At 38.5% G+C, this 27,925-nt stretch overlaps 2 protein-coding genes across 2 annotated transcripts in view; both read left to right on the top strand.

Moving 5' to 3' along the window:
* Positions 1–2,052, top strand: part of LOC139691372 (uncharacterized) — a 48,130-nt gene extending 46,078 nt beyond the window's left edge. The window contains exon 7 of the mRNA XM_071589165.1: positions 341–2,052. Within this exon, the coding sequence (XP_071445266.1) occupies positions 341–1,530 (1,190 nt within the window). The 3' untranslated portion in view covers positions 1,531–2,052. The remainder of the gene's footprint in view (positions 1–340) is intronic.
* A 4,183-nt stretch (positions 2,053–6,235) lies between these two features.
* Positions 6,236–7,980, top strand: LOC139691373 (DNA replication complex GINS protein PSF1-like). Its single transcript, XM_071589167.1, has 6 exons — positions 6,236–6,427; positions 6,501–6,565; positions 6,639–6,734; positions 6,865–6,955; positions 7,039–7,155; positions 7,625–7,980. Exons 1-6 carry the CDS (start codon positions 6,356–6,358, stop codon positions 7,766–7,768), a joined length of 585 nt encoding a protein of 194 aa, XP_071445268.1. The 5' UTR covers positions 6,236–6,355; the 3' UTR covers positions 7,769–7,980.
* The last annotated feature ends 19,945 nt before the right edge of the window (positions 7,981–27,925 follow it).

Raw genomic sequence — 27,925 nt, 5'->3', positions numbered from 1 at the left:
ATCTGGTATGAAAATGGTAAAATTCTTAAGACTAATATACCTTTGCCACTAAAATTTACTATATTGCGATAATATTATAAGGCAAAATGTTTATTTCCCTTCATGTAAATATGAAGGTATCTACTTCCAATTAAATTCTCTAAATATTCTAATATTTCACCATTTATCACTAGCATAAGACTTTAAACATAACTCTTGTGAGTGAGTATATTACTTTTATCTTTTCCTTCATAATCCTCTGATTTTATTACTAATAGCTGATTAAGTCTTACATTTAATGCATAATATTCCTTGATTGAACCTAAAATCTGATGATATTTCCTGATATGTCTTTTCTCAGACAAGGTTGGAAAACACAGGGAGTGCCACTATTGGGATACAGAGAGGAGTGAGTGGTCACGAGAGGGATGTGCCCGTGTTCCCTCTTGCGATCTCTCTCCGGGGATCTCAGAGGGCATGGATGCCTGCCTCTGCACACACCTCACTCACTTTGCCATGCTGGTCAGCGATGTTGATGAATTCCTCTCTGAAGACTATGTCCTCCACATGTTGACCCTCGTTGGTTGCTCCATTTCGCTTTTTGCCCTCTGTGGTGTCTTTATCATAGGAATCGCGTACCCTGAGTGGCGTCGTGGTGCCAGCAAGAAGGTCCAGCTCAACCTCTCTGCCTCGCTCTCCCTCCTCATGGCCGTGTACCTGGCCATTGCTTCCCAAGGGGAGTGCCCAAAAAGCAGAGAGCTGTGTATTGCCTTAGGGGCCTTGTTGCACTACTCAGTCCTTGCGTCATTCTCTTGGATGTTGGTGGTCGCTTTCCTCCAGCTCATGCGGCTGACGAGGACCATAGCGCTCACTGCCAGGAAGCAAATGGGGACGCATTTGCTCTGCCGTGCCTCGGTGCTTGGTTGGGGCATCCCTGCTTTGCTCGTCTCCATAACTTTGGCCAATGGAACTGATTTGTATGTCCGTCGACCCAATTCAGCCCTTTGCTATCCGAGTGGGAGGGCATTTTATGCCGGGATTTTGTTTCCTGTTTCATTGGTTATCATGATGAACACTTTCATTTTCTCCTGGCTCATGCGCTCCTTGTTCTGCAGCAAAGTTCAAGGAATGAGGGTTCATCAGAAAGATCAGAGACTTAGAGCACTGCGTCGGTTGTATGCAGCTATGTTTCTTTTCTGTCTCCTTGGCATCTCGTGGGTTTCTGGCATTGCCATAGAACTAATCTCTGTGTCGGAGACTGCCGTGAAGGTGCTGTCCTATGTATTCTGCATCACAGCCACCATGCAAGGAACTTCTCTCTTCATATTCTTTGTGGCATGTGAAAGGAAATTTGGTGAAAAGCTATCAAGAGCTACCTCAATATTTGGTCGAAAAGGGAGTAATATTGACACTAAGGTCCGTTACATGGCCAAGACTGATGGTAGTACATCTGAGAAAGCCACTGATAGTACAACTATGACCATTTCTGATAGGAATAATAGTGTTAGAAAAAATAGTTCTCAGCAGCCACAAGAAGAATTATCTAAATAGGATGGTTATTTATTGTAGGAGAATGTATGCATGGTTTTGGAAACATTTTAATGACTCAAACAAGAGATGGTGTGGGATTGTGGCAGGAATAGTGATTCTCTTTCAAATGTGACACAAATGTGATTGTTGGCATGGAAACCCAAATAGAGCCTCAAATCGTTGAATTTGGGACTATGACCAACTTGAAATATTTTACAGGTGAGAATATGTTACTTGGTGGTGAAAGAAAAATCTAGACTTGTGTTGGTACATTTATTGAAGATGTGTGAAGTTTAAATGGTTAAAAGAATTAGTAACTGATTCTTGCTAATGTCATAACTGTATCAAAACATGGTTTACAAAATATTGCCCAAGATTTTCTTTTATCCAAGGGAAAATTGTTATGACTTATGTAGGTATGCAATCTAAAAAGTATGCATACCTACAAAATTGAATAAACTCAAAGAAACGTACTACCTAACATGGCAAAATAAAGTTTTGGAAGGCTTTAATTATTTATATTTCATTTGTCATTGAGCTATGTAGTCCCTTAAATAAAAGTCTAATTTTGTTATTGAGTTATTCATATATTGTGTCTGTTTATAACTATATTTATAATTTGCATAGATGGGGTATCAAGGAAGAAAAATGATATCTTAAAATCATTGAACACAGATCCAGGAGCTTTTCCTGTCTGTAGAATTGCCTCATAATGTGATAGTTAAAAGTAAGACACTTTTGTTGTATCTTTATGGTGAACAAAATCAAAAGTAAGACAATCACTGATTCAAGAAACTGAGAATAGTGAAAAGAGATTCATTTATTCATATTAACTAAGGATATTCTTAGAAGCATGACGAGAAATTGCTCTAGTGGGTCCTGATTCTTGAGAGAACATAAGGGCAAGATTATCCTCTGTCAATAGGCATGGTTCCTCAGAGACAACACCTTTTTTGACACAATAGAGGATCTTGCTCACACTTTATTTGTAAAATGAGTGCCTACCTTGCATGTAGATAGTCATTTTTTCAGTATTGCCATTATTACTTCATTCTGTCAATGACTATTCCAGGTTTCCAACATTCACTTTTTGCTGATTAAACCTGTCTCCTTTCTTGAACTTCTTCATCTGCCTCTTGGAGTCTCAATCATAATACTTCTTAATTTTTATGTTTTCCACAGAGCTTCTGTATACCTTCTGGTTCTTTTGAACTCATATATCTATTGTGTTAGTTAGCTCAGTGCTTATCTGATGGCTGAACTATATTTATGTATGAAACACATATGCTCTTTTATTGGATAAATTTGGTTCTCCATTAAATCTGCGCCTACCTAGTCCTTGGATTTCCAACTATATTTGCTTAAAGTCATTACTTAAATGATGAATGGTGACCACTAGGCCTTGACTCTATCTAGTTTTCTTTGAAATACTTTCTGCATTCATGTGATGAAAAAGGGCTGGTTGTTTGCAGTGCAAACTCGAACTCCTCGGATTCCTAGAGTGTAAATACACTGCCAGACATTTATGACTAAGTTTGCTGTTTAACTGGGCGATGGGCTTGATTCCAGTCACTTTAAAGAAGGTCACTGTCACAATATTTTCCCATCACTCACTTAAAATATTTCCCAACAAATGATCACCCTTCTGAGAAATGAGATGCAAAGGCTCCACTTGCACCTAACTGAAAAAACCAAGTGACAGCCAAAACTGTATTGACACTTTTGAAAGACTTTCATTTCAAAATACTCATACCAGTCACGTTGCACTGATTAAAGCAAACTATATACATTGAGGTTGTTATAGTGGTTAGGAACATTTGCTAAAAGAAATGCAAAAATCACCATAGTAAATGTATTTTATGATCAATATTATGATAATAATATCAATATTATTTTATGATCAATATTTTTGATACAAAATATTCTGACTAAAGTTAACAGTCCCTTGTGTTGCTTGGTGGAAGCTGTACAAAACATCCTTCATAAAATTCCACAAAACTTACATTTGTTTATGGCATTGGTTTTTCCTTTTAAAGCATCAGCATTATATCATATATATATATACAATCTTTTCCCACCTCTCCTGTGCTTGTCTTTTATATATGTCCATATCCCTTTTCAATATATCTATACCCATGTAAATAAATATTTGTTCCCCATATGGTGGGTTTTCGTGTTTGAATGTGTATTTTGCCAATGTGGTATGCGTTCCATGAAATGCAATGTTCCTATCCTTTATGACGTTGCATGATTGCTTTCCCTCCCGTCCTTTCCTCTTTTGCCATCCATTTCTCTTTTGGTGGATGAAATAGCTCCCCAACACCATCTCCTGTCAAAAGAATCAGGGTGCTTGGTTGCATAAACCCCCTGTAGATTTCATTGTAAATTACATTTCCTCAATAGCTCTCGTGGTTAGAGCATCTATGCATAAAAGGCCAGTTAAAAGAATTTTAGTTCAAGCCCTAGTCAAGGAAATATTTTTTAATTTGTGATCTGCTTGATTCTGCCTTCCCCTACTCTCCTGTGTTTGTCTTTTATATGTGTTCCTATCCCTTAATACTGCAGTTTCAGGCAATACTCCCTTTCATTCTCAAGTCAGAGAGAATGAATGAGAGGAACATTGAATAAATATTTTAAGAGATGGTTCACAATGGTGTGGAGGTAGTTTTGTTTGGCATAAAATCATGGATGTTGAAGGAAGATGATAGGTGCCAATTGGATGCTTTTGAAATGTGGGTGTGGAGAAAGATGGAAAATATGAGAGGTACTGAAAGGAAAATAAACAAGCAACAGAAGGAACAGGGAATGTGGCTGCCAGCCATTTCATTTTGGAATCAAATGTGGAAGACTGATGGAGGGAAGAATGTTATGCATGTGAGGTAGGAATAGGATAGGCATGGTGGACAGAATGAAGATAGGAAGGAATGATACAGAATTGAAGAGTGTCTAATTCTAGTTCCAGATATCAGGTTGTGTTTTATTGGGAGAGGTGAGGAAATGCATTATTGTGTCACTGTGTAGTGTTTCCTCCAAAATCTACCTTGACCGATAGAATACCAATAATATAATAAATAAATAATTTGAAAATTAAGTAAAATCTATATACAATAGTTTCTTATGGCTCTGAAATTTGTCATTTAAGCAATACGTGTAAGTGCAGATTGGAGGATGTTAAGATCTGGGTGTTGTTAAGAAAGTAAAGATAGGCTAAAACTGATGGATAGAAAGTTGAGAAAGAAGTTTTATACCTACCCTAGTATATAAATAATCGGCTATGAATTCTTCTAGTATTCATAGATGTCTTCGAAATAAATATTCATGTTTGGGAATCCCCGTGTACAATTAAAGTAGATCCCTACATATGTCAAACTTGTCTGGTATCAGAGCATGTGCTACATCCTGATTTTGGAATTAATTTCACTAATGACACCTTAAGGAGATTCTTGGAAAGCAAAATATATGGTTCTGGCACAATATATTATGTAAGCTTTGAAAAATATCATTAACCAGGGTTTTTATTTATCGTAAATAAATGGACATATGGGTTTAATTGTCATTACATTCATTTCTGGTTCATAATGAATATAATAGCTGCCATTGTGTAAAATTAATAGAAAAATCAAGTCTTTAAAAGCCATGCAACTTGTATACTGGCTACTTTTGAATATCGATAGTATTGAATGGATTGGGTCAATAAAATTATACTATTAGTGCATTAGATGTATTCAAGTAAATGGGGAACTATTACAAAAATAATACTGCATGGATAGGGGCAAGAGTATTATAGATGGATTTTATCTTAGTATAAGGCCTTAATTATTCTCATATGAGAAAAAGCATTCGGGGTACTTGCCATCAATTTGACTACAGACTTTTTTCTAAATTTTTCTTGGGTGCAGAAAAATGTATTTTATCCAGATGAAGTGGGATGTGATGCAGAAACCTCAGTTATACCCATAATGTGGGATTTTTCGAGTACCAAATCTTCCTGGGAAACCATAGACCGCATAGGGAAAGAAACTAGTCTTCCTTCCCAGATGTGTGAGTTACATAACGCCGTTGGGCTTATTACTAAGTGAGAACTACTCTCATTCATTAAACAGACCTTCAGCCTTATAAGTGTTTTGTGCGGATATAAACTCTTCTGTGCTCGTAGCAGGCGAAAGCGGAAAGTTGTTAGGAGAAATCTGAAGAAGGCAGGAAAAGTGACTGAAGGAGATAGTGAGAGGTAATTCGACGACGGTGATCGAGACGTGTTGGGTGGGGCAGGTTGAAGAATGAAAATATTAAGAATTTGGGGCAGATTTGAAAGAGTTAGAAAATATTGGGGCTAAAATATGCGTAATGTAAAAAAGATATTAGAGAAATATATGTATTTAGCGTCGTGTTAATCAAGTATTAAAGGCGCAGTAGCAGTGCATAGGTCCTAGGTCCGTCGGATCCCTCCCGTACCCACCCTTGCCTTTAGGCAATTACTATCATCATTCAACAAAAGCATAGATGTAGATGTGAATCAGCAGGTGGAATAACTAGAATTTTAGTGAAAATGAAGGTAATTAACCATTATCGTAAAGTTTCATTCTCGGCGGTATATTGGAAATTTTCCGTCGTTACTGGTTCCGCTATATTAAGTAGTTCGATTCTCCGAATTCTCGCGCTATTTTATTTCATATCTCAATTGTCTTTCGGCGCGTTTTGTCTGTTGTGGTGGCGATCAAATAGATAATCCTGTGCTTACAGTAAGAATATTTCATTTTGTAAGTCCAGGAAAGTATTACAAAAACCGAAGTCGTTTAAAAAGTTCTTAAAGTATCGGAAATTGAACCATAAAGGCTTTACTATTTAAATGTTTGGTGAAAAGGCTTTTGAGCTCATCAAGGAGTTAGACAGATGTCCCGATTCACTACCTGCCTTTAATGTAAGTAAAGTCTAATTCAAATTAATGTTGTGTATGAGATTTGACTTTCAACTCCTTTCAAAATTTTTGGTAGGATGAAGTGGTGCGACAAGTTTTGGAGGAAATGAAACTTCTCTTCGAGCAAAACAAGAAAGATGTGTTAGTATTATTGTTGGTGAGAATGTTTTGTATTTATAAAATATTTGGGTTAAACATTTTTCTCGTTACTTAGAAATGCGTCCGTGTCTGGTGATACAAATTACTTCGCGGGTGTGCAGTTGAGACACACTAGTCTTGAACGGAACAAAAGGTGCTTGCTAGCGTACTTGTAAGTAACAATGCCTTTATTTCACGCGGTGAAGGAATGGGATGCAATTCAGTGGTTTAATGTTTATTTTTTGCTATAGTTCATGACTATTATTAAGTAAAAATCGATCCAAACAATATTTACGTTACAGGTATAACAGGCTACAGTACATTCGACAGATGCGTTGGGAATTTGGTAGTATACTGCCTCCTGAAATTAAATATAATTTATGTGAGCCAGAAGTAAGTATTTTTGAATCAAGTAATGCTGAAGAAATGTGGGACAACATTCTGAAATACACAATACAATTTCTCTTGCCTTGCAGATGAAATGGTTTGCTAGTTATAGTAAATATTTAGCTAATTACATGAAATCCATAGGAGACAATTATGGCTTGGACCTTACTCAGGACACGAAACCACCCAAATCTCTCTACATAGAGGTAATCTCATGCTCTCTCTGTTTATGTGTGCAGTATACAATGCATGTCTCTCTCTTGTATGTTTATACATACATGTATCTCATATACATATTTATTATCATTTATGTATTGTGTTCGTTTTCGGGGATGTGGCCCATGTCTAGATGAATATTGTCTTGGAAGGTTTCTTAGTCTAATGAGATTCTTAAATACTAGTTCTAAAGAAAGTATTATCCAAAATGAGTGTGGGTTCATCAAGAAATGTTTTTAACTATTGTTAAAACTTTAGTTATAAGGGAATGCCCCCATTACATATTAATTTTCCTTTGTTCTGGGAAGTTCATAGTCATGGTTGGTTGCCTCATTTATAACCTACAGCCATTCATTTCACATGTCCATGTTTTCACATGTGGGCCAGCCACAGGGCTTCAACATTGACATGTTTAAATTATTAGAATATAAGCTCATTCATTAATCTGTTTTATTGTAGGTTCGTTGTCTTGTTGACTATGGTAAATTGGAACTGGAAGATGGTGAAATAGTCCTTTTGAAAAAGAATAGCCAGCACTTGCTTCCAAGATCTGAATGTGAGCCATTGATCCGTCAAGGTATACTTCAGCATATAGTGCAGTGATACATAATTCAGTGTTAATTGATGTTTATTATAAAATGTTAGCATTCTTTACCACTATATTACCTGATAAAACTCTTGATCAGGATGAAAGACTTGACCACTGTCGTACAACCTTAGTGTCACTAACGCTCTTGCAATTACATATCATTTCATTTTAAGCAGCCATACCTGAAATATGGGTGTTATTTTCATAATTTTTATGTATTTTAAAATATATTCCATTTGATCATATGCAATTGAATTTATGAAAAATAATTTGTGTTTTAAATGATTATCATTTACTAAGAAAATACATGCTGGTCCTTTTCCAAATACGTGCGCGCCAAATTTTATTTTGATTGTAAAATATTATTTAAGAGCATTATTTTTTCAGTAATATTTTGTTTATTAAACGACATTAGCATGAAAAGAGTACATGTTAGCATACAATATTACATGCCAAAAGGTATATTGATTGTTAAACACCAGAAATAGCATTCCATGGGAGTTTCTGTGGTTAAGTAGTGCCAATGTAATCTAAGTCTGGAGGAGTGTACCAACCCACCACATTGACTCTCATCCTCTCTGCTGTATGTTAGTCTATGACTATATATAATTTAATCCTAGCTGTCCTTCCATCCCACCTCGCACAGCCCTAAAATGTGTACATTGCCTGCTTTAATTTTCTTATGTCTCTGCCCTCAAAATTGTCCCAAACCCTCCAGATCCCCGTTCCTATGGCAGCTCTTCTTCTGTGTTTTTGCTGTTGTTGATTTTACTTTGCAAGGATTTTGTGAAATGATAATCGAACAGGGAGAATTGGTCTCTTCAGTCATACCAACAGGTCCAGCAAGTAGACACCCAGAGTTATCTGAATTCATTATAATTAAATTTTTAATTCATCGGCTTATTTTTCATTTATTTATGTAACGACTTTATTGGGGCAAGATTGAGGCACTATAATCCCTTCTTCCACCTAACCTCTAAACAACTAACATTTAAGATTATTAAAAACATCCGAGCCCTAGGTGGAGGAATACCCACCTATGCTGGAATTGAACCCATTACCTCTGGGTTGGGAGGTGAGGGCATTACCACATCGCCACCAGAGGCCGGCATCAATGTTGTTGGTGAAATTATAAATGTGGTTTCCTGTTGTTTGCACCAATATTGTCTTTAATGCGATGATACCAACACTCAAAGTGATCATCCCACTAGGTTCAGATGCCTATTCCACCACTTAAACGAGATGCTGCATTCAACACCTTTTGTGTTGCTCCTGCACTGTGACCCATGGGTGCCCAGGAGAAATTATCATTGCAAAGCTCCAGGGGTACTTTGGGACAGTGAATATTTTGGGGAAACTTTCTGAAAATTTTATAAATAATATTTGGACCTGAAATTATTTCCATCGGTGAGTGTTTGTAAGAGGTTTATACGAAAAGTATTTGTAAAACAATTTTTGTGATGTGTGCGTTAAGTGCTGAATTCAGATCGTCGGTTGAATGTGTGCATTATCGCAGATCGTAAAGGCATTGATAAGATGACAGTTTGCACTATTATCACTGAAAATATGGCATTGTGAAAGATCTGTGCTAAACTCCTCCCGAAGATCTTTGGACGGACGACAAAGAGTAGAGTTGAGTGTCTGCTTGGGAAGAACTTCTGCAATGTCATTGCGACAAATCTCCAACCCCATTACAGCCCCGACTTGGCACCAGCAGACTATTCCCTATACCCAAAAGTGGAATCCTCACTCAAAGAACAACACAAGAGACAGTAAATGCCATCAAAGAAACTTGCATGCATACCCTTAGGGACCTTCCGCAATCTGTCTTCCAGGGAACCTTTGAGTCGTGGGAAAGTTGCTGAAAAAAGTGTGTTGATGCCCTAGGGATATACTTCAAAGAATTTTAAGTCAATCTAGCAATATCTGAAATAACTCTATTTTCCTGAAATTTCTCCCGATACTTTTTATGCAAACTATGTATTGTTTGTTTTCCCTATCCTGGAAGCAAGGAGTCAAAGATTCACATTTCCTTCACTCCTCCACCCGCTTCAGCTCACAGAAGGGAGATCGGCATTCATTGTGCTCCTCAGTTGACAATGACACTGCCATGATGTGTTCATCATGATATGCTGTCTTGGCAAAAGGCATTGAAACCCGAGGCATTTTAAAGTTTGTAGTTTTTGTAGGGTTTCGTTGTGCTTTAGTTTCCTTATTCAAGTGCTTAGAATTGTAACCCATGATACCTAACCCGAGTTTTTTTGCTGTCTGGGGAGTGCTGGAGCGTTACTTGTTGCCTGAAAAATTGCGCCTCAAGCCGGGCCCCCATCACATCAGTGCCAGCAATAATTCGCTTTCCTTTCTCCCTTCGTCCATGCCCATTTGTACTGTTATTCTATTCTCAGCCACCTTTTTCATGTTGCATTCCATAGTGTTTTTTTACCGAAACCTCTATATTTGGTTGTCATGAATGTTCTTGGGAAATTTTTTGATTGCTAGAAACCTATTTTTCTGTCATAAAACTTGATTTGCAATTCTAATTATTGTGAAGTCTTGTGATGTAGTCATGCAGGATGTCTTCGTTATCAAAAATTCATATTTTTTATTTTGATGATTATTTGACTTTTGTCTTGCCTCTAAGAGAATGCACCAGGAAAAACATTTGCTTACTGTAAAATAAGCTGATGGAAATTGAAGGTCACTCAGGCTTGAAGGACTATGCCGTCACTCGCCTAAAATACGACATTCTGTATTTCCATTTTTACACCTGTATTATTATTATTATTATTATTATTATTATTAAAAATACACATGTGCTGATAGACATTGTCAGGTGGCACACAAGTCTCAAATAATTGCAGAAGATAATAGATAAAATCAGACTTCAAAACACAAATCTCTTTAACAAAACAAGTGAACCTATCCCATTTACAACCATTAATCAGCAAGAAAAAAAAGATAAATTGAAAAAAAAAATTAAGCTTGTTGTAAGTTGACCCTTGAATTTTGGAGTCATTGTAGAGCACGTCTAACTTAGCAATTGCATATGATGATTGAGGCAGTAAAAATGTTCATTTTCCAACAGGTGTGACCATATATTGATTGATAAAATCATGAGTAGGTAAAGAATTATACATTGAGTGATGCAGGAAAACTGATAATCTTATAGGTAATGTGAGTAGGTTTATTGAAAGATTAAATTATTTAATGGTGTCTGTGTTATATTAATAGGAAAGCAAGATGACTCTTTGGAGTTAAGGAATTGAAATGATTTCTTCGTACTGAAATGAGTGAGTTACAAATATTTTTTTCTGACTTAAAAAGGACAGTGAAACATTTTGAAAGAAAGAATCAATTACTTATTTTAGATTCGACACCAATGAAAATTAATTAGTTGGATAATGTTAAAATAACATTTTAAAATTTAATTAGTCTTTTCTTAACATCCTTACTCAACTCATCAGCTCCCTCCTGGTGAAAGCCTCTTTTCCTAGTGCAATCCTTCTCCTTACATTCTTACTACTTTGGCTGTATGGGTCCAAAACACTTCCTAGATATGTAAACTGTTCTACCTGCTCTAGTTTTTGCCCTCCTATTTTAATGTTTAGCTTAACCTTTTTCTTTCTGGAAAATCACATAACCTTTGTTTTATTAATATTGATTCTCATTCCATATCTATCACACCGAGTTTTCTATTCACTCAGCAATGCTTGCAACCCCTTGGCTGACTGATGAACTAAAGCTTGGTCATCTGTAAACCTAACTGATTTTTCTAATTACCTGCTGACTTTCATTCCTACCTGCAGGTCTTCCCATGCTTCTTTAATCATTTCCTCCACATGTACGTTTAACAGCGACGGTGACAATGGGCAACCCTGCCTTACACCTCTTCCTAACACTGCCCATTGGGACTCCCCGTTCTCCACTCGCACCTGAGCAGTCTGAGACATGTACAGGTTGCAGATTAGCCTCCTCTCTCTCCAATCTAAATCTATTTTCTGCTATATACTCGTTAGTTTTTTCCAGTTTACTCTATCAAACACCTTTTCGAAATCAATGAAACAGGCAAATATGTCCTGATGTATTCTATATTCCTCTTGATTAGCGATCTTATTACTGCAATGGCATCACTTGTGCCTCTACCCTTCCTGAACCCAACTCATCATCCCCTAAATAACCATTTGCCCTACTCTTTATCCTTTTGTTGACGATCCTTAGAACAACTTTAGCTGCGTGGGATATCGAACTTATTGTCCTGTAGTCCTCACATGATGTAGCCTTTACCTTTTTTGGAATTGGATCACGCTGATCTCACAAAGTCTTCTGGCAACATTCCTTCCTTATAGCTACTACAAATCAGTCCATACAGCCACTTCCTCCCACATTTTCCTAAACATTTCAGTAGTTCTGCAGGAACGTTTTCCACCCCCACAGCCTTATTTAGTTTCATCTCCCTTAATGCCCTTTCTATCTCATTGTCTAGTATGCCTGGACCTAAGCTGTCTTCCTCTACGTCATTTTCTTTTTCAATGTCTAACTTTGTTGGTCTAATTTCTTTACTATACAGTTCTTCTGTATACTCCTTCCATCTCTCTTGGATCTTCCCTGCGTCAACTATTACCTTACCCGCCTTATCTCTAACTGCTATCGTTGATCTCCCTTTCTTACTTCCCGATAAAGATTTAACTTTGCTGTACAGCGCACCAATTTCACCCTTCTTCTGGAAGGGTGAAATTGGTGTGCTATACACCCCTGCAGTTGGTAGTCCAATTATCTACCCCTGGATATATATTGGCTGATGGAGTGGGTTGGAAATTGGGAGAGGGATGGGTTGGTGTAAAGGAAAGGGAGGGGTATAGCACCATCCTTGACCACCGATTGGGTAGTTAGGGACCAAGTAAGGGGAAGACAAAGTGGTGCATTGTGGGCATTAGGCTCCTCTGGATTGAGACCCATGCATTCCACCACCCAAGGAGAGGGGAGTGAGAGGAAAATGCATCGACATTCACTAATGGGTGTTTTCCACCGCAGTTTTTAAGACTCTCCCACTGCTCAAGAATGTCTAGCCTGGCTCCTTGGCTTTCAAAATGAAGAATCTGAGGGGTGAAATCATTGTTGTGTTGGGTTTCCAGTAGATGCTTCGAGAACAGAGAAGATGAATCATTTCTCTTGAAGCAATACTTATGCTCCTGGGTCCTTTCTTTGAACTTTCTCCCAGTTTGCACAATATATTTGTTTGGGTTGTGCCTACCCTGGAATTTGTAGATTCCACTTTTGGTGAGTTTTTCAACTTTGTCCTTTGTAGAGCATGACACATTCTGTAATTTGTGTTTATTGAAAAATGCAATCCTCAACTGTGGGAAATGTCTTCTCAACTTTTGGAAAATGTCATCCAGGTATGGTAATTTTCTCCACTTTACTTTTTGGCCCTCATAACTGCTGTAGGTTAGTCCGGTGGCCTCCCTGTTGAATGTTTTACTATACAGTCTACTTATCAGATGAACCGGATATCCGTGATTGGTGGGAATATGCTTGATTATTAAAAGCTCCCGTATTGTCTCCTGACAAGTTTTATTTTGATATTATTCATCATGGAACATGGAGTCCGCTACATTATGCCTGAAAAAATTGATTATACAAGATGAACAAGGGTAGAAAGGCTGTGAATAAATGTTCTGAACAGTGCTTTCAGTGTCGCTGGCCTTCTGAGAGTGTGGCCAAGGGTCAGATGGAAGGGAGAGGCATCAGTGAAGAGGCTGTTGTCATGTGAGTGGGTTTGGATGGGGGTAGGTGTACATTTTTGTCAGTGATTGACTTGTGGGTTAAGTGGTAGTTTATTTATCAAAGATATATTTTTATGAAGAAAAATTTTACCGTAGCTAAATTGCTCTTGCTAGAAACTCACATGCATGGCAATATGATGTATTAATTTAAGTTTTCATGACCATTAATTGGGTGGGAAGTTTATTTGGGAAGGGTGGGGTGGAAGGTAAGAAGGGCATCAGTGTGTGGAAGGTAGGGAAGCAAAAGAGAATGATCCAAAATTTTGAATGCCGAACTGGAACCTGGCTCCTTGTTGAACCATATTTCAATATAATATGATTTTTATGACCTGTGATAGTTTTGCATGATGTAAGACATCTTTTTCTGATTTAGTCTTTAGATACAAAGCGTTTAAAATATCACCAACATTGTCATAAATACATACTCTTAGGTTTAGGGTGGTCCTCTTCAAATGGCTGTATTGTCGTGGGTGTATCATGTGCACTTATTATTTTTTACCATGTGTCATATCCTTATTCTGTCCTATGCACTTTCCCTCTGCCCTCCGACTCTCTACCCTTCAAACCCAACATTCTCCCTTCTATCCTTCTCCCTATCTACATTTCTCATCTTCTGCCTCCACCCCTATATATATCCCTCCATGTTTAGATTGTTGACATTGGTCTTTGTCTCATTCCAGCTTTTTTCTTTCTTTGCCACACACATCTCTAAGACTTCCAATGTATTCCCATCCTTTTTTATTGCCTTGGAGACCTGCCTGTTTTAAAATCCATACAGCACAACCGACACTCCTCATAGAACTCTTTTCTAATCTTTATTTAGCATACCTGCCATTGTTACACACTACTAATGCTAACATAATTATTTTATTTGCCTGTTTTGTAGTGTTTTAGATTCAATATTCATTCGATATACAAACAATAAACTATATTGCATACAAAAAATATGTAAAATTAAAAAGAGCTATTTACAGATATGATGAGGTTATAATAATATGATTTTATTTCAATTTTCATTGTATTAAGTTTTGTGACCTAATAACATGAGTGCTATTGGTAGTTTTTGGCTGATATGGGATATTTTGGTAAAACTAAATACCCATTAGTTAGCATTCTGTGTCATGTGTGTACATGTATATGGGTGAAGTTCACCTGCTCTTGAATTTCTCCTGAAATTTTGATTTTTAACTATCAACCTAAATATATCTCTATAATATCCCTTATCTCCTTAAAAACATTTTAGCAACATAAATGTAAAATACATTTCTTGTGCATTTCATGGTGCATTGTCTAATTTATGTTTAATATGTAGTCTTTGGCGGTATGCAGTGGCAACCAAATTTTGGATAACTTCATGAAACCAAATAATTATTGCTGGGAAGAGTACCTTAATAAATATACTCTTCTAAAAGGCTATTTGGTAAACACCTGAATCTGAGATGGAGGTTCATTTCGGAAAGTATTCCTAGGAAATTTCACGTTAAAAGTGCATGGATAGGGATGTGATAATTACGGTGGTCGCTAAGGTGATCCCTGGGTGTTGTTTGACTTGCCCGATTTCTATATTTAACGTGGAAACTAATTGTCTTTTGATAGTTTTCGATAAGTGAGACTTAATTTCATGGAAATACCGTCGAATCGGGGTTCAATTTGGAAAGTCGAATCTTTAAAAATCGTTGAAATGAGCTTGTTCAAAATCTGAAACCTGCAACTGATGACGATCTATGTTAGAGGTGGCCAGTAGGTCATTCGCGGTCGGACCTACGTTAGCAGAATATAAATTCTATGAAATTTGAATTTCAAACAAACTGCAGAAGTTAATCGTGAGTTATTTTAGTCGAAATAGATAGCAATTTAATTGAGATAAACAAAGCTGATCGCAGCCAAAAAGGCAAGTATACATTCTTGCGCAGCCGAAGGCGAATCGGCTACCCCTGATCTTGAGTGATCCTTATCGAATGAAATGTCACAGTTTAGATGCCAAGATTGAATCACTTAGTAAAACGAATCTTGAGTGCGAGCACGATCGCCCACAGCTCGAGCCCTGCCGTAATCACCTTGGAGATACGCTATTTGATATAAGTTGCGAAAAAGGGTATCCAACATGTCGAATCCCTGTCGCTGCTGGGAATCCTTCTGGATCCCCGTCACGCCCATAGACATGCACCCTCTCTTTCGCTTTAACTCTTGTACGAGGGTTGAAAAATTTTTTTTTCGAATTCCAGAGGAATCGATGGGAACTAATCGGTGTCGTAATTTGGGGGGCGCGAGATCCCGCGATGCGGGGAGTCCCGATCCAGGTTAAGGCCTTATTTTTTGACACATTTCATAGAAGTTTGTATGTAAAGTAATCGTGAAGCCGGCACTCATTCAACGAAGGGACCCAGCAGCCGTAATGCGTAGGTAATGTGGAATGGTGGGAAGGGGGCCTTGTCTTCGGCGTGTGGTCCGCATGTGGAGGGAGGACATAGCACGAAGGGCAACCGATGGCCAAAGTTGTGGGTCACGAAATAGCGGGGCAACTAAGCCCGCGACGGCGTAGTGAGGCCACCACACGGTGATTGGTTTTTGGATTCTTCATTCCTCTCCATCTATAGAAAAAAATCATCCCATACGTAAAGTGATTCAGGTAACTTTATTGCCTCTTTTATTTAATAATGCTACCAATTTAATGATCCATTTTGTTAATGAAAAACGATAGAATGATAGTGGCTTTGCGCGTATCTAATCTGCAATTTGAGCAAATAGATTGTTGAAGGGTGCATTCTCGAGCGATGGGGTGTAGTGGATTGCCCCGAGTTAGTTGCATCCTGCTTTGTTTAGTTCTTGGATTCTCACGTCCTGCTGTTTAGGTGGTGCCATAGGGGTGGGCCGTGACATTTGAAGGGAGGAAGTGGTTGTGGTCCATTGTCCCAAAATTCACCCTCCGTGCTCCCTCCACGACTGATAAACACATCTCTACTTTTGATGAATCGAGGCCATCCACGGAGCAATGCCTACTTGATGCATCCACATCAAATTTACAAGTAGAAAAAAGATTAATACTTTACGCTGAAGTAATGACAAAATCAGGTGGCATACATACGAATATATATGTATACTTATTACGGAGGGGCGTATCTGCAACTATTACAGTTCGGAATTGGAGGCATTAAGTATTAAAACTTCTTCAAAGATGCCGGATTTAGGATCTTGAATATGCAGGAGGGTTGGTATGGAAAAGAAGTCCAATATATCCCGGACTATCGTGACACAATTAATATCGGATAGATGTCATTCCGTTTGATCTTTATGATCCGGTTTGTCAAAGGAAAAATAAACATCCACCGACCTTTTCATGAAGGGAATTAAATGAATCACTTATTCAATGTCCAAAATGTTCGTTTTTACCCACAATCCAAAGATCGGTAATTGTGCCTTTTGACTTGTGGGGTTATTTTTGTGTTGCATTTTTTAGCACCCTGCCAGCCACCGCTAGGATGTGTGGCAGGGGGTGAATGCAAAAGAGACTAAATTTTACTCGAATATGACCCCTACCGCGGTCGGACAACGTTATTCTAAATCTATGTCATTCGGTGGGAAAAATGATATTTTAAATCTATCTGTTTTACACTTAATCTCTGGAATTTTATTGGCGTGATATCTCTTACCCTGGTACGATAGGGGTAATAATACATTTTCAATATCAATGCTAAAGAGTCATCCTTACAATTTATGCGTGAGATTGCATCTGTAATTTAACCTTTGCTTTGTGAGTGGTTCCCAGCCTAGATCCTCTAATATTTTAGCTACTCAGTTTATCATTGCAACGTTTTACAAATCTAGCTCATGTAGGCTGCACGCGATCCAATTCGGCAATTGATCCAACTTCGTGAGGATCCCATAAACTTACTCGTACATGCAGCACATCCTAAATAGTTAGATAGATAAAGGTCTTTATTTGGGCGAAATTGAGACCTAATGGTCCCTTCTTCCCTTTAATCCATCATCGTATACATATTATATTAAGCATTAAACTTATAGTTACATTCACATGTACACATAAATACATATAGACAGACAAATTAATTAAGCACAGATTTGCACATCGAAAATTTAAAAAAGTATATATACACACACATACATATATGTATATATTTATACATACACACATATATTTATATATAAAATATACATACACAAATACATTCATATACCAATGCATACACATATACATGCACACACACATATATTTATATAGATACATGCATACATACATAAATACGTACATAATTACGCATATATACACTCATACGTACATACATGTGCATATATAAATTAAGGTACATATAGAACAATAAAATAATGAAAGTCTAAGCAATGAGGTTTGTAGGAAAAGCTAGGGACAGCGTGGCATTGCTAACCTAGTAAAACCCACGCAGGAAAAACACCCACGAAGAGATTTGGGGTGTGAAAACCTGCGAAAACCCTATTAATTAGATGGAAGATACATATACATAGTAACAATCATTTTTACATAGTATACATATTATTAAGTTATTGAAATGGAGGAATTAAATATATTGACAACACATGCGGAGTAATGAGAAGCGTAACATTAACTAAAAATTATGATGCAAAATCTTACTACTTGAGATAATGAGAACTTACCAGCGAAAGATAACATTTCTGTTTTACTTTTTCATCACATTTACCCAGTACTTTTCTAATAAATCCTAATTTTTTGTTAGCTTGTCCACATATTCCCCGTATGTGTTTCAACCAGGAGAGGTCGTGAGTGAGGGTCATACCGTGATGGCTATGAGAAATTAAAGGACCTATGACCCTGAAGGACGGACGCCATGTGGATTTTGAACCATTCAGTATACAACATACATATCAATTCGGCTTGTGAAAGGCCTTTTTAAAATCCATGAAAATCAAATCTACTTGTTTGTTCCCTTCTCCCGATTGCAGGATATCGTGTGTCAAAAGCCCCCAAATGCTATTCCTGGCATTCTAATCATGGTCACTTTCTACACCCCCGTAATATGCTGGTAATGGAAATGTTCGAAAAAGGCAACCCTGGTTGATGATCCTCTCGTGGTAGAGTTGCCTTGGTACTTCGCCCGTTTTGGTAACATCTCAGAAGTGGCAACGCGAGTATTACGTGTTTTCTCAGTAGCACTTCATGCTCAAGAGAAAAATACTTATGTGGATTTTTGAGTGTGAACGAATGCATTTTAATTGGATCACTTAACGTTTTGGATACAAAAACTATTATTTTCGATAATAATTGGTTTTTCTAGCCTCCCACCTTGCCCTGAATCGGACTTTGAAAGGATTTATTTATTTTGGCTATTTAAATCCTTTTGTGTGAAATACAATTAATATTATTGTATTTTATCGATGCGTGTATGACCGAAATATACTCAAAATATAGGCGGAGAGCTCGTAATTCACGAAAGTAAATATCATTCGCCGATTATTTTGACTGACCGGGTATGTACAGGGTATGGAATTGTTGGTAGCTGCAACTCCGAAAAACCGATGGCTTACCGTAAAGAAGGGAGTTTTTTGTTGGAGCATGTACTCAAACACTCCCACGGTGGGGTGTTGGTAACGGAAACAAGGAATTAGAGGGGCCATTCCGATCATCTGAAGGAGGCCAGCGACGTGCCTCTTCGGGCATCCCAGGAATCCACCGCGGCTGGTTCCTTGTTTGCGATGTAATGCGTAGTGTGGTTTCCCGGCTCTGGGAAGGCGCGCGCCAACGACATGAGGGGAAGGCGCAGGAAATTGTTCGAATTTTTCCTTCCTAAACGTCACGGCTCTTTTTGTCGCCTTTTTAGTTCCTCCTCTGAAAATCAATCACCCTCCTGTGTGGCGCTTAACGCAGTTCTCACTTTGGGCTGGCCGATGGGGAAATCCTTGTGGTGGGTCGAGCCGGCGCGCTGCGGCGGAAGGGCAGTGATGACCGTTTCACAAGAAATGCAGGCACGCACCGTTCCGGCGCTTAGGTTTTCTAATGTTTGTATATATATATATATATGTATGTATATATATATATACACACATACATATATGCATATAATATATATATATATATATATATATGCATGTATGTATGTATGTATATTATATATATATATATATATATATATATGTACACTTACCCAAGCTATGTGATTTTCCGGGTACCAAGAAACCTGGGAAACCATTAACGGCACAGGGAAAGGAACTGGCCCCCCTACCCGGATGTGTGAATTTCACACGCCGTATAGGACATAGTACTGGGTGATCTCTATTATGGTTTATATAGACCATAAACACAGTAATCAACCCGAAGGTCGGTTTGGTAGGTGATGGTAGAGATCACCCAGTACTAAGTCCTATACGGCGTGTGAAATTCACACATCAGGGTGGGGGGGCCAGTTCCATTCCCTGTGCCGGTTATGGTATATGTATGTGTGTGTATATATATATATATATATATATTAGACCAACAAAGTTAGACATTGAAAAGAAAAGAAAAAAAAGAAAATGACGTAGAGGAAGACAGCTTAGGTCCAGGCAAACTAGACAAAGAGATAGAAAGGGCATTAAGGGAGATGAAACTAAATAAGGCTGTGGGGGTGGATAACATTCCCGCGGAACTTTTAAAATGCTTAGGAAAATGTGGGAGGAAGAGGCTATATGGGCTGATCCGTAGTATTTATGAGGAAGGAATTTGGCCGGAAGACTTTGTGAGATCAGTTTTAGTTCCTATCCCGAAAAAGGTAAAGGCCACATCATGTGAGGACTACAGGACGATAAGTTTGATATCCCACGCAGCTAAAGTTGTTCTCAGGATCATAAACAAAAGGATAGAGGGTAGGGCAAATGGTTACTTAGGGGATGATCAGTTTGGGTTTAGGAAGGGGAGAGGTACGCGTGATGCCAGTGCAGTAATGAGATTATTAATCGAGAGGAATAAAGAACACAACCAGGAGGTATTTGCATGTTTCGTAGATTTCGAAAAAGCGTTTGATAGAGTGAATTGGGAAAAACTAATGAGTATATTGCAGAAAATAGGAATAGATTGGAGGGAAAGGAGGCTAATCCGCAACCTGTACATGTCTCAGACTGCTCAGGTGCGGGTGGGAAACGGGGAGTCAGGATGGGCAGTGTTAGGAAGGGGTGTAAGGCAGGGTTGCCCATTATCACCGTTGCTGTTCAACCTGTATGCAGAGGAAATGATCAAAGAGGCATGGGAAGAACTCGAGGTAGGAATGAAAGTGGGCGGGGGATACGTAAAATCAGTTAGGTTTGCTGATGACCAAGCTTTAGTTTGTCAGTCAGCCAAGGGGCTGCAAGCATTGCTGAGTGAATTGGAAATTCAGTGCGACAGGTATGGAATGAGAATCAATATTAATAAAACAAAGGTTATGCGATTTTCTAGAAAGAAAAAGGCCAAGCTTAACATTAAAATAGGAGGGCAAAAACTAGAGCAGGTAGAACAGTTTACGTATCTCGGTAGTGTTTTGGACCAACACGGTCAAAGTAGTAGGGACGTAAGGAGAAGAATTGCGCTAGGCAAAGAGGCTTTCACAAGGAGGATGGAGTTGATGACGGGGACGTTGAGTAAGGATGTTAAGAAAAGACTCGTAAAAACTTGGATTTGGAGCACAGTTATGTACGGCGCGGAAACGTGGTCATTGAAGCAGGAGGATAGACGTAAACTGGAGGCTTTTGAAATGTGGGTGTGGAGAAGAATGGAGAAGGTGAAATGGACCGAGAAGAAAACAAACGAAGAAGTACTTGGTACGGTGGGCGAAGACAGAGGTTTGTTGGGAGCAATCCAATGGAGACAGGAAAAGTGGCTGTAGGGCGTATTGACCGGCAGCGGGATGTTGAAGACTGTGATAGAGGGTAGAATGTTGGGCAAAAGAGGAAAGGGAAGGAACAGGATAGGGATGTTGGACGGGATGAAGGGAGGAAGAAAGTACTCAGAGCTGAAGCGGGACCTGATGTAGAGTAGGATGTTGTGTTTTGCTAGGGGCCACAACTAAATTATTTATTTAATTAGTAATTACGTCCATCCAAAAAACCTACCTTAACCGGTAGATTACCTAATAATAATATATACATATACATATATATACATACATACATATACATTCAAACACGAAATCCCGCCAAACGGCGAACACATACTCATTCACATGGTAATTGATATAAGGAAAAGGGTTAGGAACACATATAAAGGACGAACACAGTAGAGGTGGGAAGGCGGAATCAGGCAAATCACAAGTATACATGTAGGTGTGTGAGTGTATACACGCACACAAACTTAAGCAACGTTATTTAAATCTGGAGATATAGGTTATTTGCTTCTATCTCAATTCTTCTTCTTCTATCATCCTAATGTCATCGTTGATAAATACTTCATTATTATTATTTTAGCCTTGTGGCCTCATCTACCGATGTAATTGGGTGTTCTAATAACTCTCTCGGTGTCAGAAATAAGTTCAGTAGGCCCTGAAAAAGCAGTCTTATTCTCGTCTACTCTCTTTCTGTCTGGAGTGTCTCAACACGTGCAAGTTTCTCCAGAAATCCTCTTCGCTCCCATTTGCCTTTAGTATCAATTTTCGGCAAATCTGGAGGTTCTCCTTTGAAATTAATCTGGTTCTTCAATCGACACTTTCTCCGTTGGTTCCCGAATACGTCGTATTTCCGAAATGTGACCTCACTAATGCAAAATTTCGTATCTCCTTTACTTTCTCAGTGCATTTTCCATGGGACTGTTTAGTATGAAGTTTCCCCGCGGACTGTCTCTTTTTATCTAGGATGAATGGGACACCTGCTCAGCCCCATGACTAAATTGTAGGGAAGAGTGAAACGAAGTACGCCGCATTTCCTCCACCGCAATGTATGTTTTTTTGATAAGAGGTTATAATAGACTCATTCTCTGTATAAACTCCCCCACTTGTCCACATCGTACTCTGCAGCTTCTATCATGATGCATTTTAATATTTAATATGTCCATATACCAATCTGCTACGACAGTTGTGTATCATGATCACCTCTCTGTAATATATGAATGTATATTTCTTGACCTGTGATTACAATGAATTACATTTCCTTTATGGATTTATCTGGCAAGAATGCATTTGCTCTAAAAGTGATTCCGATCTTATGTAGTTCAAGAGTCGATGTATTTACTGTTAATGCTCTTAATATAGTTCCAGGGTTTGTTTAAATTTACACTCCCGTTATATTGGCATACTCTCTGACCACCTTTGCAGAATCCCCCCCAGTTTTCTCGTGTGCCCTGCGCGATGCGCACCACCGTCTGTGATGACTCTTCCCAATCCCGAGCGAATGAGGGGAACTAGACCCACCGAAGTTCGATCAGAATGCCGATGAAAATCACGAGGTATTTTAAATTATTTCTCTTTTTCAACTTGATATGCAACCTTGGGAACTAACCTTTAGTATTCTAGGCTTTTTATTGCAGTTTAGTTTGTATTGTATTTGGTACATTTCCATAAAAAACTGACTACCAAGAATTTCACAGCTAATATCACAAAAATCCGGTTCAAAGTCAAAAGAGGTTTCTAAAACTGTGAACAATTTCAATTAATTTAGAACCAAATTGTCTAAATATTTCTATAAATAAAAATATTCCTAATTTAAGTACTACTTATTCTTAGGAAAAGTGGTTTACGGAATGGTTACCGTCCGCGACTCTTAGGTCTTCGGATAGATTTACTTAAGAGTAATATGATCTTTATGCCAGAATATTCCGATATTTACAACTTTTGATGGGTTCTGCCGTTGGACGGTTTCACTTAAGCGGTAATAACGGGAGTGTCTTGGCGTCTTTAGGAGTTTTAAAAATAGATGTAAAGCAGCCACTGGGTGATAAACTTCATTGTGGTTATTAAAATATTGTTTGTATGTGATGTGGACGGCATTTTGTATGTGATGCGGAAGTTTGTTTGTATGTGATGTGGAAGTGTCATTGTATGTAAGAATATTTTGTCTCCTATCTGTTTTTCTAGTGCGTGTATGTATGTATTTTTCGTTGTAAGAGTGATAATTGACCAAACTTGACCGTTGCCACCAGGAAAATCACCTAATTGCAGCGTAATTCTTAAATAAATAAATAAACCTGTTATTGTCCCAAATGGCGACTGACCGCACTACAGAAGAATTCTTTGTGATCCCATAATGTGCATTTGTGTGGTGTGCATTTGTTACTTGCTTCAATTTCTCCATCCTTCATTTTTCATGACAGGCAACTTGGACTAACATCAATCAAATTTCATTTAATTCACACTGGTGCCAAGCCAGTTGTGTAGTACACTTCATAACAGTTTTTTCAAAGTGAAATGTAACAAGGGCAATCGAGTAAATGGTTTAAAACAGGAAAGGGTGATTCTGGTAGAAGGGACTCTCCAGGCGAGAAGTATCATTGATCTTAGGAACAGAAGCGCATTAATGGAGCAACGTGTGAATTAGGTGAAAGAATTCGTCATGGACCGGGCAGAATGGTAGAAACTAGTTGAACGGAGCCAAGTTTGTAAAATTTTTTCTCCTTCCTAAGCTTTTGAGCTTTTTATGGCGTCCAATCCGAAAGGAACAGGCTTGAACGTGTTAAGCTTGTGGCTTCAGAATATTTCTGGTCGATTTCCCTCTTACTCTTGCCCTTGCCCTCCATAGAATACTTTCTCTACGCACTCTGTGAGAAACAATTTAAATCCAGATGTAAACATTACAAACTTACGCTCTGTTATTCGCCATTTCAATTTTAATTATCGAATGTTACGCAGAGAGCTTTTACTAGAGTAATAAAAAATCCATGAAGGACATTTAATACTGCGTACACGATGTCGACATTAAAATATAGGTAAATACAAAACTGAAATAAGAGATTACTTATTAGAGAAGTCAAATCGTCATGAGAGTATTTAATGAATCGAGGGACTAAGCACAGTTACTCTTTTAAGTCCCGCCTATCACTTCATTGAACCCCCAGGTTACAATTAACCATTGATCGGTCACATAGAGTTACGCACTCCCTCCATGTTGACCAACACGCCTTGTTTGAATTCTCCGATTCATTTCCAATTCCTTTATTAAGATGCCCTTTTCCTCCCACTACCTCGCCTATCCATCATTCTTTTCTCCATATCACAGTCTTCTACATCCCATTGCCACTCAACGGCGAACATACTAAGATCTAAAAATAGGTATGTAAAATAAGGCTATGCTAATGTAGAAGTTATTCAGATTGAGTCAAAATGAGTTCTCATTTCTCGCGCGGTCTTTTCTGTCTTATATTTCCATTCCTCCCACGCACCTGCCCATTTTCCGCCAAAAGCAGGTATACAGGTAGGATTTTATGTATCCTGCGAGCCATCACGAGGGTGCGTGGCAGGGGGTGATTAGACACCAGACAAGTGGCACTTGACCAAAAAGAGGCATAGGGTGTTTTAAAATAAAAAATAATAATTTTGAAATGGGTTTCACAATTATTTGTTTTGAAGTTTAAATGTTTTATTGCAACTTATAACAAAGATAATTATGCGAATTGAATATAATTAAAATTTTCTAGCAGTCATTTATTAGCACTCCATATTGGGATATAAAATTGCCTTTTGTCAAAGGAATACAGTCATATTTGGAATTAATATTGTTAATTCTCCTAGAGTTCAGAGTAAAAGATATCAATTATTCAGAAAAGGAAACTCACGTGTTTTAAATTAATGAAACGAAATTCAAAGACATTTTTTAAAAATTTGCTTATGTAGTACCCTACGAGCCACCACCAGGGTGTGTGGCAGGGGGTGATTAAACATCAGACTACCCTTGACCCAAAACATTTTTCCCTCCTACCGCGGTTGGACAAACGTTAATTTATTCTGATTCCTTATCGTTCGTGGGAAACTTGACATCTTAAAAAGTATTGCCTTCTCTTTTCGGGAATCAATGGGCTCCCAACCTAATTCCTTCAACACACCCATCACCCTTACTCTCTTCTCGTAACAAATTTCAAACAAATCTAGCTGACTTCTCTGATTCATTTCTGGTTCCTTTATGAACGTTTTCTTCTATTGATCCCAAATACTTGCCGCGTATTTCAAATGTGGCTTAACTAAACCCCTCCCTATAAATTGAAGTAAAACACCTCCCTTAATTTTTAATCTCATCTTCCTACACAAATAAAACATTTAAATTTTAAATAGAAAATTCAGTACGAACTTTGACTTTAGAAAGAGTCGTTTTCACATGGAAACAGTTGCGAATGACCGGGAGAAATTTTTCGGCGCCCTGGCGGGCGATATGTTTATTTGTTGTCGGCGGAGAAAATCGGAAGCTGCCTCATCTCTTTGCTTTGGGATTTCCATCCGCATGGCCTCAGATTGCCCGCAATTTCTCCAGCCGTCCTGCTGACGTTTTCAGGTCAGAGGGTCCCCAGGTCAGAGCAGGACATCGTCTGACCTGCGAGGACGCCAGAAGGATTTCAGTAACTGTCGTCGTCAATCAGAGGTGATGCAAGGGCGGAGGGCAACTTGGGGGAGGCGAGGACGTTCGTCATATTCGTCGGCACACCAGCACGAGAAACCCGAGACGCAATCAGCGTCGCTTCAACGAAAATGTTTACATTTTTGTCGAGATTTTATTTGTATATTTTTCTACTCGTCTTAGTAAATGGGTACAATCCAGACAGACATCTGAATGACATCTGAAATCTATCTGTTCTACACCTAATCTTTCTTGTTTTGTTGACATGATCTCACCTACCTTAGTACGATGATGGTAAAAATACATTTTCAAAATCACTGATAAAGAGACGTCCTTCCTATTAATGAAAGCGATAAAAACCATGGTTTAACCTTCGCTCCGTGAGTGATTCCCAGCCAATAATTCTCTCTTCTCTCTCTTCTTTTTCTCCCTTCTCTTCTAATATTTTGGATACGCTACTCGGTTTATCATAACAACGTTTCACAAATCTATCTCCTCTACACTCCAACTCCCCCACGCGATCCAATTCGGCAATTAATCCAACTTCATGAGGATTCCTCCTATACACTTGCAGCATATTCTAAATGAGACCTACCCAGCGAAAGGTAACATTTCTGGAAGACCCTTTCATCATATTTACCCAGTACTCTTCTAATAAATCCAAATTTTTTGTTAGCTTGTCGACATATTCCCCATGTATGTTTCACCCAGGAACCCAGCCTTTCGGAGTAGCCAAAGTCAACTCCCCCTGATTTCTGGTCAGTAAGAGAACTCTCCCTTTTAGTAACTTCTCCTCAATCACCCTGTCCGGGCACACTTCTTTCGTCACCGTCAGATTCATACGTTCAGTCATACGTGCCGTTCTGAGTCTGAGACTTCTTGCCTGGCCTTGAGAGCCCCTCTGACCACATCCACGCATGACTTGCTCGGCCTACCGCTTCCTCTCTCGGACAATTTACTCCTCTTCAATGGATGCTCAGTGCTGATTCAACTCTCATCAATTATATCAGCACGGCCAAACCAGCGTAGCACACTTCTTTCATCATTGACACGTGAATATTATCCACAGTATTTCATAACTATTTCTTTTCTCACCTTCCTACTTTAGTTTATTTAGTTTTAGCGAGCCACCATTAGGGCGTGTGGAAAGGGTTGACTACACACCAGACTACCCTTGACTCAAAACACCTTTCCCTCCGTGCGCGGTCGTTCAAACATTTTTTATATGATCCCTTATTGTTCGTGGGAAAAATAACATAAACACCCACCGAGCTTTTCATGAAGGGAATTAAATGGATCACATATTCAATGTCCAAAATGTTCGCATTCTCCCACAATCCAAAGATCGGTAATTGTGCCTTTTGACTTGTGGGGTTATTTTTGTTTTACATTTTTCAGCACCCTGCAAGTCACCGCTAGGGTGTGTGGCAGTAGGTGAATACACACCAGGCTAGTTTTGACCCGATAATTTTTTCCCCTACCGCGGTCGGACGTTATTCTGATCCCTTGTGGTTTGAAGAAAAAATGACATCTTAAATCTATCTCTCCTGCACCTAATCTCTAGAATTGTATTCACATGATCTCTCCTACCGTAGTACCACGGAGGTAATAACACATTTTCAGCATCATTTCTAAAGAGAAATCCTTCCAATGTATGCAGGAGATGTAATATGTAATTTAACCGTCGCCCCGTGAGTGATTCCCAACCTAGCTCCTCTAATAATTTTGATACTCTGCTCAGTTCGTCATATCTACCAATCAATTTACATTCCCTAATAAGACTCTTTCCTGATGATTGCATTATATAGAGGCGGGTAGGGCATGCAAATGACCGGTAATACTACAAAATGACATTAATCGTCTTGGTGACTGGGTAACAAATAATAATATGGGCAT

Source organism: Hetaerina americana, unplaced genomic scaffold (assembly GCF_022747635.1).
Source record: "Hetaerina americana unplaced genomic scaffold, ioHetAmer1.1.p SCAF_33, whole genome shotgun sequence".
NCBI classification, from domain to species: Eukaryota; Metazoa; Arthropoda; class Insecta; order Odonata; family Calopterygidae; genus Hetaerina; species Hetaerina americana.
This window is presented reverse-complemented; position numbering and strand designations above follow the sequence as displayed.